General features: G+C 50.2%; 1 protein-coding gene and 1 non-coding gene across 2 annotated transcripts in view; both read right to left on the bottom strand.

Moving 5' to 3' along the window:
- The window catches only part of VPS13D (vacuolar protein sorting 13 homolog D), a 257,047-nt gene that overhangs the window by 3,042 nt on the left and 238,909 nt on the right, over nt 1–15,096 (bottom strand). The window contains 2 exon segments of the mRNA XM_019461427.2: nt 1,518–1,758; nt 11,912–12,043. Coding sequence (XP_019316972.2) covers nt 1,518–1,758; nt 11,912–12,043 — 373 coding nt within the window.
- Nucleotides 1,175–1,312, bottom strand: LOC128776027 (small nucleolar RNA ACA59). The gene has a single exon (XR_008421002.1). It is a non-coding gene; the product is annotated as a small nucleolar RNA ACA59 (small nucleolar RNA).

Consider the following 15,096-nt stretch of genomic DNA (forward strand, 5'->3'; position numbering starts at 1 on the left):
CCACAGTTATCTGACATTTGGGACGCCCTCTAACCGAGAGCCAGCGAGCCTCAGCTCTGAGGAGACAGGGGTCTGCTGAGGCAAGACCGAGAGCAAGAAGAAAGGGCTGCACCGAGGGGGTTCACCTCTAATGTCTGGTGCCAGTCAAAGAGGGAAGAAGAATCCTCAAACTAACGTCTCGAGGCCTTTCCTATCAGGAATGCTGAGTTGCTCAGTTGCTTTGAAAGGAGAGAAGTGTAGCTGGGCAAGGCTCCCCATCACAGAAAGGAACTTGTGGAAATACTCAACTTCTGGGTGTGAACTCTGTGAATCTACCAGCCCTGGCTTAAGCCGATGACCCCAGGGGAGGCTGCACAAGCCAAGCCAAACCCAAGTGCATTCCTGAGCAGGGGAAGGTCAAGGGGAGGCTGAGGAGAGAGGCCCAGCGAGGTTGGTTGTGGTTTCTGATCTGTAGAAAGAGCCGGGGATAAGAAGCAGGGCCATTTTGAATGGCACATCATTCTCAAGAGCAGCTTTGAAAAGCGCGGCACGCCGGGTGAAAAGTGAGCATGACGAACACCTGGGTTTCACGAAAAGCCACCAAATCAGACCATGGAGATGGCGGGTCTCCTCACACGCGCTTCGGCTGAGCCAACAGGTCTCTCCGAGCGGAAGCGGCAAACAAAGTGGTCTAGACTGCCAGCTCTGGAGTCCTACTACCTGGGTTTGAACCCCCAGTTCCTTCCAGCGCTGGCCATATAACCTCGCGCAAGGCACTTGCCCTCACCAAGCCTCCTTACCAGTCAAGTGGGAAAGACGGCCGCGCAACAGCACGTGACCCTCAGGAAGTACTTAGTATCCAGCCTGGCCCAGGGCACATCCTTAATGGATGCTGGTTATTAATAGGAACGTTATTAAATACTAATAGCTTTCAAATGCAAGTCCTGCCGTGACAGTACCTTGTACCCTTTGGAGGCAACGTATCCCTTTTATTCCCAAATACTTATTTTGAGTTTATTCCGGGGAAGGGCCTTCGCTACGCTAGATACTGCTTCTTTGTGCAGAAGAGGAAAGTTTGCAATTGTTATAGAGGAGGAACGACAGAGGAGCCAGTGTGTGCTCTAAGACCTTAGGTTCAGTGCACCGAAGAGTCGCATTTTAGGGATAACCCCCCCCCCCCACGTATCACGTCGTTAGGTCCCCCCCACTAACTAGAGCTGGCATGGCTGTCTGTGCTGTACCGACGGGCAGTGGAGGCACAAGTGCCCAGGAACTGGTGGGGTCGTCACTGGTAGAGCTGGGAGGGCAGCATCACCCCAGTTAACGCACACCCTGAGCTCCTTCTGTATGCAGGACTGAGAAGCGGTACCCCTGGGGATTAGTAACCGCCCAGCGTAAACCTAAAGTGAATCCCTGTTGAAAAGCGTTAAGCAGGGCAGAGGCGATCCGGGGGCCCTTTCTGTCTCTCAGCCGCGGAATAGGCCAATTCGGGGGGGGGGGGGGGCAGCACGAAGGAGACAGGCCAGGTGGGTACTCACCATGGGCTTCTGGTGGGAAGGGCCAGGGATGGACACTCCACTGCTTGAGTTCACTGCCTTCTTGGTCACCTGCACATACACCTTCCCGTGGTCCTTGGAGACGAGGCAGTGGTAGAGATCGTCGTATTTGACTTCCAGGAAGACGGCCTCTCGATCCACATAGTCCCCACTTTTCAGGAAGTAAACGGCTTTGGAGGAGATGAGCACACAGTAGCTGTCGATGTTCTCCACGGCTATGAAGCTGTGGGAGAGGGGGAAGGGTCAGAAGGGCACACCGAGCGTGGCCTCGACCCACGGCGCCGGGCCGCTCCCGGTCACCGAGCCGAAGGAAGGGGAGGAGGCCTGGTGTGTGGGCTCCCGACCAGGCTCCCTCACGTTTACTACCCCTTGAGCCTCCGTCCCCTCATCTGTAAATCTGGACTAAAGGTGTCAGCGACCTCCCGGGCCCGTATGGCACATGGCCCCGTACACGGGGTGCTGGATCCAAGTAGCTCGGGACGACGACCAGCAGTACGATTTTATACCTGGAATTGCACTGTGCGGGGTTTCTTTTTCAGTGAGAGTTTTTAGGGAGTTTGAGGCCCAGAGGAAATGGAACCGGGCCTCGCTGGGCAGAACAGAGGGAGAAAATATAATGCCGTTCGATACCCACTGAAGTGGCCGCTGACAACGTTCACACGGGCGGGGTGGTGGGGACGCAGGGGGAGGGCAGAATTAACGAGGTTTCCCAGGCAGGCTGCTGCGAGAAGGCGGCACGACGCCTCCAGCATTCGCACACGTGCACCCCGGTCCCTCCTCGTCACGGTTCCGACGAGGCGGCCCAGCCCGGTCTCCGCTCCACGCTTCGGTGACGGGGAACCCGGGAGAATACCACCGCGTGTTCAGAAAACTCTAATGAATTGGAAAGTGCTTTCTGAAGGAAAGCTACAATCCCGATTTGACTAACTTCCAGTCCTTACTTGCAGGGGCTGTAGGGCCACTTGGTGGGGTGGGGGGGTGGGGCGGGGAATCTCATTCCCCTTCCTCCATGGAGCTCACAGATTTAAAGTGGAAATTTATGCACGTCAAACCTTTCAGCTCAGCTCCTGAATGAAGGGCAGTGACCCTTGGAAACCGCCGCGGCAGCTCTCCGGGGCCTGGCTGCCTCTGTGGCATCTTGTGACAGCCTTCCACAATGGGGCGGCGACGTCGAGGGACAGCAAAAGAGACCAGATGACGGCAAGAATACTAAGAGCTGACGACAGGCTGGCTGTCAAGCTCTGGCCCCCTGGGACTTGATGTCCTGAGAGGAATTTCCAAACTGCGGTCGCTGGGCCGAGGGAGGCTCTCCCCGGAGCTGCTTGGGGACTGGGGTCCCAGGATGGCTTTGTTTCTCTGCGGTCACAGAACACTGAGGGGACGGAGGCCCGGGCATGGGCTGCTGGGGCACGGGCCCGTCTCCTTTCAGACCCAAGCATGTGCTGGGCACCCGCTCGCCTGCAGGCTTAGAGACCCCCCCACTCCCACCTACCCTTCCAGAGCACAACCTATCGAAAGTCTTCCCACCTGACGATTTCCCAGTTCCAACTCCTCCATGAAGCTTGCCTGGAATCCTCCAGTCCTGCCCCCGCTTCTGAATACCCAGCTGCTTACCTTCAGAAGCACTGCCAAACCCTCGGCTCTCTACGCTGAGGTAAGAGTGGGGTCTGCCTCCTACGCCCCCACGTCTCCCCAGGAGCCCACCCCCACCGAGAGAGCCACCCCCTACACGCTCAGTAAGTATCTGCCTGTTCCAGTTGCCACTTTAATTACAGCCTTGCATGACAAAAATTGGGGTTTATTGTTCTATTCTAACTGGGTGGCAATGCAAGAATGCAGACTTGTAAAGTCTCGATGCCAAAATTAGAAGTACCCAGCAGCTTTTGGTGTCCAGGCCACTTAGCACAGAATTTCCCACATTCCAGGTTCTGACAGTATTAGGGGGACAGCATTATCACTTCATCGAACTAAACAGAATCTAAAATAGCTTGTCCCGGGGCGCCTGGGTGACTCGGTCGGTTGAGTCTGACTTCGGCTCGGGTCATAATCTCGAGGTTCGTGAGTTTGAGCCCCGTGCTGGGCTCGCTGCTGTCAGCGCAGAGCCAGCTTCGGATCCTCTGTCCCCCTCTGTCTCCGCCCCTCTCCAACTTGCGTGCGCTCTCTCTCTCTCTCTCTCTCTCTCTCAAAAGTAAAAAAATAAAATAGGTCATCTGGGGAAAGAAAAGAGGAAACAGAGAGAGAGAGACAGAGAGAGAGAAATGAAAAAAGCATCCTGACAGAGAGGAAGCACCACAGGGCCAGAACTTGCCGCACAACTAGCATGAAAACCCAGATCAGCTTATAAGGTTTCTGAGCACGGGTGGGCTGGGCAGGCAATGGGCTCTCAAGAGACCCCAAAGTTGGCCACCTCAGTTGGGATGAGAGCAGGAATGTGCATTAAAAATTCAACTGATAGGGCGCCTGGGTGGCTCAGTTGGTTGAGCGTTGGACTTCAGCTCAGGTCATGATCTTGAGGTTCGTGGGTTTGAGCCCCGCGCCGGGCTCTGTCCTGACGGCTCAGAGCCTGGAGCTGCTTCGGATTCTCCCTCTCTCCCTGCCCCTTCCCTGTTCATGCTGTCTTTCAAAACTAAACAAACGTTAAAAAAAAAAAAAATATTTCAACTGAGTTTATTTCCTTTCCTCTGGTCCTTGCCCCCAGTCTCACTCGTTTGGCACCTGCTGTAGCTGACATTTAGGCACAGCCTCTAGAAAGAGCCAAGGCCTTTCCATCCGGGCAGCTGCTCTCACACCGGGGCCAGGGTGGCTGAATTATTAGTGCACTTTCCATACTGGAACACTTTTAGAGGCTTTAAAATAGACTTCCTTCCAAGATGCCACAGAGGGCACAAGTCCTCAGTCAGGCCAGGACTGCTTTGGGAGGAAGCGAGGCCCTGAGCTCGGGTGCTCTCCCGAGGCATCTTCGCACAGAGGCGGAAACACAGGCCGCGAGGGCAGGGAGACGCTGCCAGGCCTGGCGACCCTGAGCAGCCCAGCTGCTGTCCTTCTGGGTCAGTTCCTTCATCTGACGACAGAGGGGATACTACCTGCCAGGAACGTCTAAAGAATTCACGGCCACACAGAAATGTGAGGGGAGAGCAACAGCTTTGTGAACGTGATAGACCTCTGTTCTGTGACCAGGGGCTCCCTTCGTGCCCTGAAGCCACCACGCATTAGAAACACTTTCTGGACATTTACGGGAACTTCTTTTTCTTCTTCTTCTTTATTTATTTGGGGGGGGGGGCAGAGAGATAGGGAGAGAGAATCCCAAGCAGGTCCCATGCTCAGTGAGGAGCCCGATGTGGGGCTCGATCCCATCATGACCTGGGCCAAAATCAGGAGTCAGACACTTAACTGACTGAGCCACCCAGGCATCCCTCCATGAACTCTTCTAAAGTCTTTTCAAATCAAAAGCAGATCAGAGTCAATGGTACAATGGAGAGCAGGAGGAAGGGAGACCGTGAAGCCACGGCTGGGGTGCCAAGTCCCCAACGATGGTTGGAACAAGAGCCCAGAGACTGACTTTGCAAAGCTCTGCCCTCTGTTTCCCCCCTGACGCTTCCCTAGTGCTCCTACAACCAACCACCAAGACTCGGGGTTTCCTGTTGGTCATCTTTCTTTTTGTTACAAAATCTGGAAATCACACCGAAGAATAATTAAAACTGGGCTCTAGACTAGGGGTCTCCTGTTGTGGAGACAGATCCCAAGCATTTCATCTGTGAGGGGACCCACAGCTCAGGGTGATCGGAGCAGTTGGCCGAGGCAGCTTTCCTTCTGCTAAAGGCGCTTTCCTCTGTCCCGTTCTTCTCCAGAGCCATGGTGCTTCCCTCCCCTCCTGGCCATCCTCCCGCAGAAGCTTCTCTCCACAGGCTTTCGTGGGCTCCACTTGAGAGGCTCGGGGTTTTGCTCACAGAGCGGCAGCAGCTACTGTTGCCCTGGAGCCCAGTCCAGACCCCTGGCTTCCCACTTGTCTTTCTGGAACAACTGTGTTTCACACGGGGCTGCTTCTGACCCATAAATGAGGGACGATTGTGAAACCTCAGGGGATGACACAGGAAGAAAGCCAGTGTGGTCTCAGGCTGATCCTGAGCACATCCTTCCAGCCTTTGACCTAGTAAGAACCCACAGGGAGGGAGGATGAAAAAAATTGTGGCCTGAAACACAAAGCATCTGGATAAGCTCTACCCTTCAAATATGGAGGGAACTAGGGAAGTCACCCAGCGCCCTGGTGATACATTTTAGGTTGGTACAGACACTACAACTGCTTCTATAAAAAATAAGATTTTTAGACTTTAGGTAGAAGTTTTACTTTTCATCATCCTTTAAGGGGAGAAAGGGGGGCGGGGCGCCTGGGTGGCTCAGTCGGTTAAGCGGCCGACTTCGGCTCAGGTCATGATCTCGTGGTCCGTGAGTTCGAGCCCCACGTCAGGCTCTGTGCCGACAGCTCGGAGCCTGGAGCCTGCTTCGGATTCTGTACTCGCTCTCTCTCTGCTCCTCCCCCATTCATGCTCTGTCTCTCTGTCTCTGTCTCTCTCAAAAATGTATACATGTTAAAAAAAAAAATTAAGGGGAGAAAGAGGGGACTTCGACCTTGGGATCAAGGTCAGAAAGTTTCTTCAGAAAGGCTGGGGCACATGGCTTACATCATTCTCCGAGGTGACAGGTGCTGACAGTGGGTCACTCTGGCAAGGTCCGATGCCACAGAAGGAAAACCCACTCTTGTTAACAACATCCCCCAACCACGAACACCACGGGGGCACTCTCGGGCACTCTCGGCCACCAACGGCATCACCAACGTTAGCTGCGGTCTCTCGCTCGGCGGTAGGTAGCGACGCCCTCTCCAAGTCGCGCAGCTGACATGCGACCAGCCGGCCCTGCCCGTCGCCTCTGCACGGAAGAGGTGCTCCGTTGATGGCGGCCACCGCAATTTCCTTCTTCCGTTGAGACAGACGCTAAGTGACCCTGACGGAGGGGGAGGGCCTTACAAGTCCCCAGACCCTCACGCCAGCAGGTTGGAGAAATGAGTGCCCTTCTCAGCAGCCACATGGAAAACAGGTTCAGGACCAACTGACTGGTCCTTGGGGAGAGAGCAATCTGCCAAGTAACTGCTTCACCCCCCCTCTTCAAGTTGATTTCTTTGTTTTCCTCCCACTTTTTGTTTTTTGCCTTATTAACTCTATTTGTATATCCATATTCTACTCAATTTTGGAGTCATTTCAAAATGGAAAAGTTCTGAGTCATCTTACTGCAAAAGCGCTCCTAGAATACCACCCCCCAAATGTGTCACCCCTCTGAGTCCATCCGTGACCCCCAAATCTGTGTCTGAGCCTGGTTTTCCACACAAATGCATCCCACACATCCTCACACTCAGGATGTGCTCAGCCAGGCTGCTCCTTCTCCTCCACCCCCTTCCCTGCCCCCGCCTGTCACACTCGCTGGCCAGTATCTTGGTACAGCCAAATGGGCAAGAGGCTTGGGGGTCACTTTCACCCCCTCCTCACTCCGAATCTGTATTTAGCCAGCAGGACTGTGAATTACGCTGATGCCCTCTCCCCAGATACCCTCGACTCCGTCCTCCCCAATCCTTTTCGCTGCCACCGGAGCGAGAGGTGCCTCCACCGTTCACCGGGCCACTTACGTCCAGGGCGCCGCTGGCCGCCCCCCACCCCTCGCCCCCGCCACTGCCCTGCCCTCCTGTCTCATCTGACTCTGATCCATTTCTCTGCTGCCGGCAAGGTTCCGTCCTTAATATGTAATTCTGAGCGGGATCGTCTTCAAAACCTCACCACCGCCTATAGGACAGGTGAACTCGCTGTGGCTCTTAGGCTCTGGGCTGTGAGCCACCTTCCCACATGGGTGCTGCCACCACACCTGGTGAGCCCCAAACCTCCAGAAATGCCAGTAGCTCAGCCACCGTCTGTGCCTGTGCCCGGCACCCTTCTCTGTATACGGGCCCTTCTCTCTTCTCCCCTGGGCACGTTCTCCTCATCCTGCAGGACCAGGCCAACTGTCCACAGCCTTCCCGGGCTCTCCGAGAATAAATTAATCACTTCCCCTTGAGGCCTCATAACACATGGCTCACGCTTCTATTTTAAAAGCAATCATATGTTACAGATAGTTGGTAATCCTGTCTGCTTCCCCTGTAAGACTGCGAACTCTGCAAGGAAAAAGCACATTTCTTACTCTTCCTGGCACATACTAGCATTCGATACATTTATGCCTTAGGTAGTCTTAGAAACTGACAAGAGAATTCACATAGTAAGGTCCTCAGGAGTTTGTCAGAGCACAGGCAACTTTGTATGTTGGATATATTTTACCCAGTAGTCAAGTTAAAAAAAACTCTCTTAGAACTCTTGATCTAACTTACTAAAGATTTAGTCAAGCCATTCATTTTTATCGGCACAGCTGGCTAATCTGTCAAATGAGTTTTAATTCAGGGGCATATCCAAGAATGTCCAATTCCCTAAGTGTCTATGGTTATTGACAGAGTATTTCCAGGTTTAGAAAATGAAAGCTAACGAGCTTTAGCCCATTCCTCAAAAGGACTCGTCTTTTGTTTTTGTTTTGAGACTATATATGTTACCATAAGGCTTATATTTGTGATTCTATGCTGTTAGAATCAACACCATAATCTGTGCTCTAAAAAAAATAAATTCTGATTTCTGTCTCATCTGCAATTTGTCAAGAAAGACAAGATCCAAAATGCCATACACAAGTATGTTTACATGGAGGGCAAGAAAGGAAAATTTTATTTTTGTTTTTATTTCTTTTTGTACTTGAATGTGCTGACCATGTGCACGAATTCCTTTCATCAAACAGAGAAAGAGCTTATTTGGCTGCTGGGTTAATAGGCTATTTTTCTTTTCTTTTTTTTATACTTCTCTGTACTAAAATAAAAACCTCATAAATGTTATTGTCTGAAACAACATTTAAAAAATACAATCCATGGGGCACCTGGGTGGCTCAGTTGGTTAAGCGTCCGACTTTGGCTCAGGTCATGATCTCACGGTTCGTTGCGTCGGGCTGCCTGCTTTGGATTGTGTGTCTCCCCCTCTCTCTGCCCCTCCCCTGCTTGTGCTGGCTCTCTGTCTCTCAAAAAATGAATAAATGTTAAAAAAAATTTTTTTTAAATAATAAAATAAAAAATACAATCCAGTGGTCAAACTCCAGGAAACAGTAGATCAGAGCAGTTTCTTAGGTCATGTGGGTTGCTCATGGGAACCTTTTCTTAAAAGGTAAGAGCCACCCTAAGGCTTACAATGCTGGTGGGTCACTTTGTGATAAAGTTGTAGAAATAAAGTAGGGACTTGTTTTCCTTTCTTTTTCTTCTTCTTTCTTAAATGAAAATGAGATCCCTGGCTACAGATGAGACACTAGTTACAAGGAAAAAATAATTTAATCAGATTGGACAAATTTTACTTTAACATCATCTTAACCCAGGATCCTATTTCAAAACCAAAACTGCAAAGGATGGGAAGCAATGATAATTCTGTAGCATACCAGAGAAGCAGTGGATTCTTCCAAAAACCGAAGCCTTTTTAGCCGGCCAGACCTTAAATCGTATGTCAGTAACTATCTTGTTAATACTAATTAATGAAATAAAATAAAAAAAATTAAATGAAACTTGATCTGGGAGAACACAGTTGAAGTGCCCATGGCACTGGGGACTTTGTGGGGTTTTCACTACATCAGGAAGTAATTACACAACATTTTCCAGAAGTGAAACAGTGAGTCTAACTGGAAAAAAATGTGGAAACATTTAGTTAGAACAGTAGAGCAAGGTATTAAAGACCCTTTTAAGGGGTTAACTCTGAAGGAAAATATGCAAATAATTAGGTCTTTAAATATGTTTTTAATTACAAGTCTAGGATAAAAGTCAGAGGTATAATTTGGCAGTTGTGTGTGTTTCTTGAATACTCCTTTCTTGCAAAGTGATGATTCTAATGTTCACGTCACCATGAAGACCCAGCCTGACAACCGAGAATACTTCAGAGAAATATTTGCCGGGTTCCCCGATGGCTTCTTCCTTGTATGCCGAGGAAGGCCATGGTCACGTGCTTTCTTCAACATTCACTGGCGAGATTTAACCCACAAACTTGGGTAGCGACACATGGTTTTCATCTTTAGAGTCAAAATTCATTCATGCCAATATCTTTTCCCAGCTCGTATAAATTTCAAGGGTTTCACGAAATCTATTTTACTGACTTCAGTTTGATTCCAGTTTCCAGCTTTACGTGGCTCTGTTTTCAATGTGCGTGTATCTCACCGGGAACGATCCTACGTTAGCTGTCCTACACCATCTCTCCCTTGTGTTTTTGGCACATGCCATTCTACTGAAAATGAACTTTACAAGGACCGAGATGGTTTGAATTGAATAGCGGCAAGTGGGGGAGGAAATGAAAAGCACAACGTACAATAATTTATAATCTCAACCTTTGACCAGAAAACCTCCAAAAGATGGAAAAGTGAACGTGTATTAATATAATGCCATACTGCAGCTATCCGGCTATCATTCATTCAACAAATATTTATTGAGTGCCTATTAAAACGAAAATCCCAGGGCTCCTGGGGCTGCCCTTCTAGCCGCCTCTGAACCATGCCCTGCTAGACTTGAGGAATGACTCTCTGGGCCTCTGATCCAAGAGTTCCAACAGCAAAGGTGTATAAAGGGCAGCTGTGGCACCAAATCCTCCCCCGAGGAAGCAGGAATAGAAAGTCCCCCCTGGAGTGAAGCTGCCTGGGGATTCTGGGTATTGCAATGGTGACCAGAGCCAGGGCTAGACTAAAAGAGCAAAACATATTCAAGAAGCATGCTGTGGACGGAACGGTGTCCCTGCATTAGCCTTATGCCAAGGCCCTGTTTGGAGGAAGGAAGTAATGGAAGTGATTAAGGTTAAATGACGTCTTAAGGGCAGGGCCCTGATCCTACAGGACTAGTGTCTTTATAAGAGACACCAGAGTTCTTGCCCTTGCATGTTCTCTCTCAGACAGAAAGTGTCCACCTGCAAGGCTGGAAGAGAGCTTCCACCAGGAACCAAACTGGCAGGCGCACCTCCAGAACTGTGAGAAAATAAATTTCTGTTTTTTCAGTCACCCTAACTATGGTACTTTTTATGGCAGCCTGAGCCGAAACAGTATCATGTCTCATCAAGAGACCTTCCAGTAACACTGCAGGGGGCCTGAGTTACCCAAAACGCATCCGGGAAGATGCCACGCTACCCAGCAAGCAACAGATGAATTCTGGACTTGGTTTTTGATGTCTCCATTCAAATACTGCTATAAAAATATGAGATGAGGTCAGCTTAACGCTGTCTCTAACAATGACAATGAAGCCTATCCTGAATTAACCTCTGCTTCAGACACTCCTCCATCAGACAAAAAATATTCATGGCCCTCAGAGCCCTCCCTCTCTTGCTTTAGCTTAAAGGAGAGAAATGAGCATTAAAAGAAATTAAACAAGCATTTTGCTACTCGCCAGGCACAACCAGCTGCCTTCTCTGGACTGGAGGGTCTAACACCAATTTAAGTTAATGAGCTTTTTTTTTTATGCTAATAGGTCTCTGCAGAATATCCTAAGATAGTGATATACTGAATCCTATTGTGTCAACTTGGAATAATTTCACTAACCAAAAATACTCCAAGACCCTAGGTATATAAGGCCTCCCTTTCAAAGAGTAACAAAACACTCTTTTAAAAATTGCTTTTCTTGGGGGACCTGGGTGGCTCAGCCGGTTGAGCGTCTGACTCTTGATTTTGGCTCAGGTCAAAATCCCAGTGTCGTGGGATCGAGCCCTGCATCGGGCTCGGTGCTGACTGTGGAGCCTGCTTGGGATTCTTTCCCCAGCCCTTTTCCCCTGTTTGTGCACGCTCTCGCTCACTCTCTTTCAATCAAAAAAAAAAAAAAGTCTTAAAAATTGCTTCTCTAAAATTTTCAGACACTAGTTGCCCTTTGTTTCTGTTTTTTTTTTTTTTTTTTCATTACTGTTCTGCAGCAAACAGTAGAACACCAAAGTTTAAGGACATTTTACAGAGAAAAAGGCCTTAAAACTGAGTACGTCCCATTCACGATCTCCTCTCTTTGAACAAACTGGAGAGGCACCACCACCTTCTAGAAACAAAACCCAGATGTCCCACTGTGGAACCCAGTTTGAGAACCTCCGCTTGAAGTCAAAGGCTTTGCACGAGTAGTGATACCTAGACCCGTAAAAGGTTTGGGTCAAGGAATCTTCGACAAGTTCCACTCCAACGCCTAAGAGTCACGAGGGCGCCTGGAACAAGAGCAACTACTTAGACTCAGAGACAGAAAAGATAACTCGGTGCTCTCCCGAGGCTCCACTTACAATTCGTCCTGAACGTTGTCTGTCAGTTTGAAGAGCTGCTCCTGCCCTTCTGCCTGGCTCTCAGAATAGCGGGGCAGCAGCCCCTGGGGCCCGGTGCAGCAGCGCGGTTTGCGAACCCTCTGGGCTTGAGTCCTGGATGGGTCAAGGGACAGAAAGCAAGGAGGTCAAGCATAACGGTTGACACGATTTCCCTTCTTCGTCTGAAATACAAAGCACCACGTGGCACAGGCGGAGCCTAACTTTAGCGACCGGAACTGAGCGATGGCATCAGCTATGAGCGCACTCGCTACGAAGACAGGGCTGCTCAGGACTCCAGTTTTGACCAGAGCCTTGTCTCCGCCATCTTCCGTGTGATCACGGACAAGTGAGTGGGCTTCTTGCACCCCGGGTTCCAGTTCTCTCTGTAAAACGGGATGGGGACGCCTACCTCACAGGACTGCAGTGAGGATCAAACAGAATTGTGCCGGCCGCGCCTGCGCCCCACAGGACGTGGGCTATCTACCGGTGACGACTCCTGTTGTTGTTCCTAAGCCCTTTCCTTGGGAAAACCCCGCTTTTCTAGGAACCTTCAGGAGAGGCGCCTCTGGACTCGCAAGGGACAAGAACGGCGAGGGCACCGGGGCATCTAGGAAGCGGACACCAGGCTTCTGGGCTTCTTTGAGATGAGCTCAGCTGTCTGGGCCCAGGGCGAGGGACACAGGAATCCTATGAGGGAGCAGAAACGCTCCATGGACAGGTCCCAGGCCACAGTCTGGGACTCTGCAGCGACTCTCACTCACGCCATCCGGCTGTCGGTTGCCCAAAGGAATCTGCTTTGCCATGGCTTTCGGGGTAGGCCGATGTTGTCTTTTTCCACAAACCATATACAGGGTAATTGGTAAGTACTTTTTGGTGTTTTCCTAGAAACAGGAGTCCATATTTGTCTTGGAAAGGCTGTGCATATTTCAGATGACTGATAAGAGTGCGCCGGGTCTGTCCTCGGCCTTGTACTCGCTGTACTTTTCATTATTTGTTCCTGGATTCCACTGAAGCAAAACAACCCTCTCTAGACACAGCTAGCGGCAAGCAGGAAGGCTCGCGCACTGACTCACAGCTTCAGAACCGTGTACTCACAGTAGTGTAGAAATTTACTGCAAAGGCGAAAAGTGCCCTACCGGGCAAACGGGAGTACTAATACGGACGGAAACAGTCTAAAAACTCAGCACAGGCTACGCGACACTGGGACACCGCAAAGCACTCCTGGACCCAGGTCAACCCTCCGCTCACCGGGCCGTGGTGTCTGAAGGCCCATACCTGGTTGATGTTTGCTATGTGCCAGAGAGCCACAAGTCCAGTGGTACACTTTTAGAAGTTCAGCACTAAGGATGCCCGAGATACCACTACATGAGCTCGTCAGGGATGGTGTAAGAAGCCTGTAAAGAGGTTTCAGTGATCTGTACTGAGGGAAGGGGTGAAACAACTTTAATTCATGTCATGTACTGACATATTCCCGCTACACACCGTCTCCATTTCTGCTTGAAGATTTCGGCCTTGTAAACGTTGGTCTCAAGATTTAGTTGGCTGTTTACATGCTAACTACCGGCTGAGGGGAGGAAGGGAAGTGTAAGGAGCCGCCCGCCGTGGGGTCCCCAGTGGCGAGGTCGGACACCTGCTCCCGTAAGGGTGCTGGCAAACCAGGGCAGGGAGCGTGGCACGCTTGCCCAGGCAGCAAAGCCCTGCTCTGTCTGCCTGGCCCCCGAGACAGCTACTGTCGGTCCAAGCCTGCCAAGGGCAGGCTCATCAAGGGTCCTTTTCCCAAGGCAGTCCTCCTGTTCTGTCACCTGGAAGAGCTTCTGGCTATCGTGACAGAAGCCCCAGAAGCCCTTCCAAGAGGAACAAGATACGATTTTGTTTGTTTGTTTATATTTTTGAGAGAGCGAGCGAGCGCGCGCACAGGCAGGGGAGGGGCAGAGAGAGAGGGAGACACAGAATCGGAAGCAGGCTCCGGGCTCCGAGCCGGCAGCACAGAGTCTGACGTGGGGCTGGAACTCGTGAACCGCGAGACCGTGGCCTGAGCCGAAGTCAGATGCTTCACTGACTGAGCCAGCCAGGTGGCCCCCGCCCCCAACAGCTTTTCAGTATAAGGTTTCATCCTGATGCCTCTCCCCACATCTTCCCAATCCACTGGGAGGTCCACAGGCTCAACATCCATATGGACTCCCAATCCAACTACCACTCCATCTCTGTCATGACTGACAAACAATCTCTGGATTTCTAATGGATTATTACAACAGTCTTGTAATTTATTCTATTTCCACCCTTGTCCGTTCTCCTCATGGCAACGAGAACGATACTTTCAAACTACAAGTTAGATTAAGTCAGCCATGTGTCAGCACGCATTTGCTTCACATCCCACTTAGATAAACTATTCACGTATTGCTTGGTGCCCCATCTGGAACATAAGCTCCATGACAAGAATTTTGTTTCATTCACTGCTATCCTGGGATCTAGAACAGTACCTGGTTCGTGGTAGAAAAGCAGTAAATGTTAGTTGAGTAGCTGAACGAATGCATTTGTGGGTGGGTAGGGGGTCAGCATAAGGGCCATTTTAACCATGGAACTCAAAAGCAAAGGTGGCGTACTAACTTTGGTGGAGAGTTTGAAGACCAGAGATTCTGAGCCTTGAAGGTCAACAAAGTTAAGGGAAAATGTGAACCAGCTAGAATCATATCTTCCTGACAGAAAGGTCAAGGATTTGTGTTTATATAGCCCGCTGATCAAAACCAAGGAAGAGACATGAAGGCATGGTCATGAAATTAATGTCTTTGCTAACACATGTAATTTCCTTAAAAGAAACAATCTTTTCATTAGTACCAAGAGTGGGAACAACATGCTACACCGATGAGAAGAAAACTTACTAAGAGTCCTAAATTCCTCCGCTGGGATCCAAAGGAGCCAGGGAAGTCAAGGAAAGGAGGCTTGTTTCTGGACCTGAGCTCCTGGAAATCACATCTTGTAACAACCATGGAATAGTTGAAAATGTAAGTAAGTGTACCCCGTGTTATCACATTAGCAAATAGTTGGCTGGGGCGTACAGTTATTTCTTGACTCCGTGGCATCCCTCAGGATCCTCCCCAAAATTCACTGACCCAACTCACCTCCACTCCCAGCACATCTTTGAACTTGCTAACTATAAGCCCACCCAA

This window comes from Panthera pardus, unplaced genomic scaffold, assembly GCF_024362965.1.
Source record: "Panthera pardus isolate Hobbes unplaced genomic scaffold, ASM2436296v1 HiC_scaffold_11, whole genome shotgun sequence".
NCBI classification, from domain to species: Eukaryota; Metazoa; Chordata; class Mammalia; order Carnivora; family Felidae; genus Panthera; species Panthera pardus.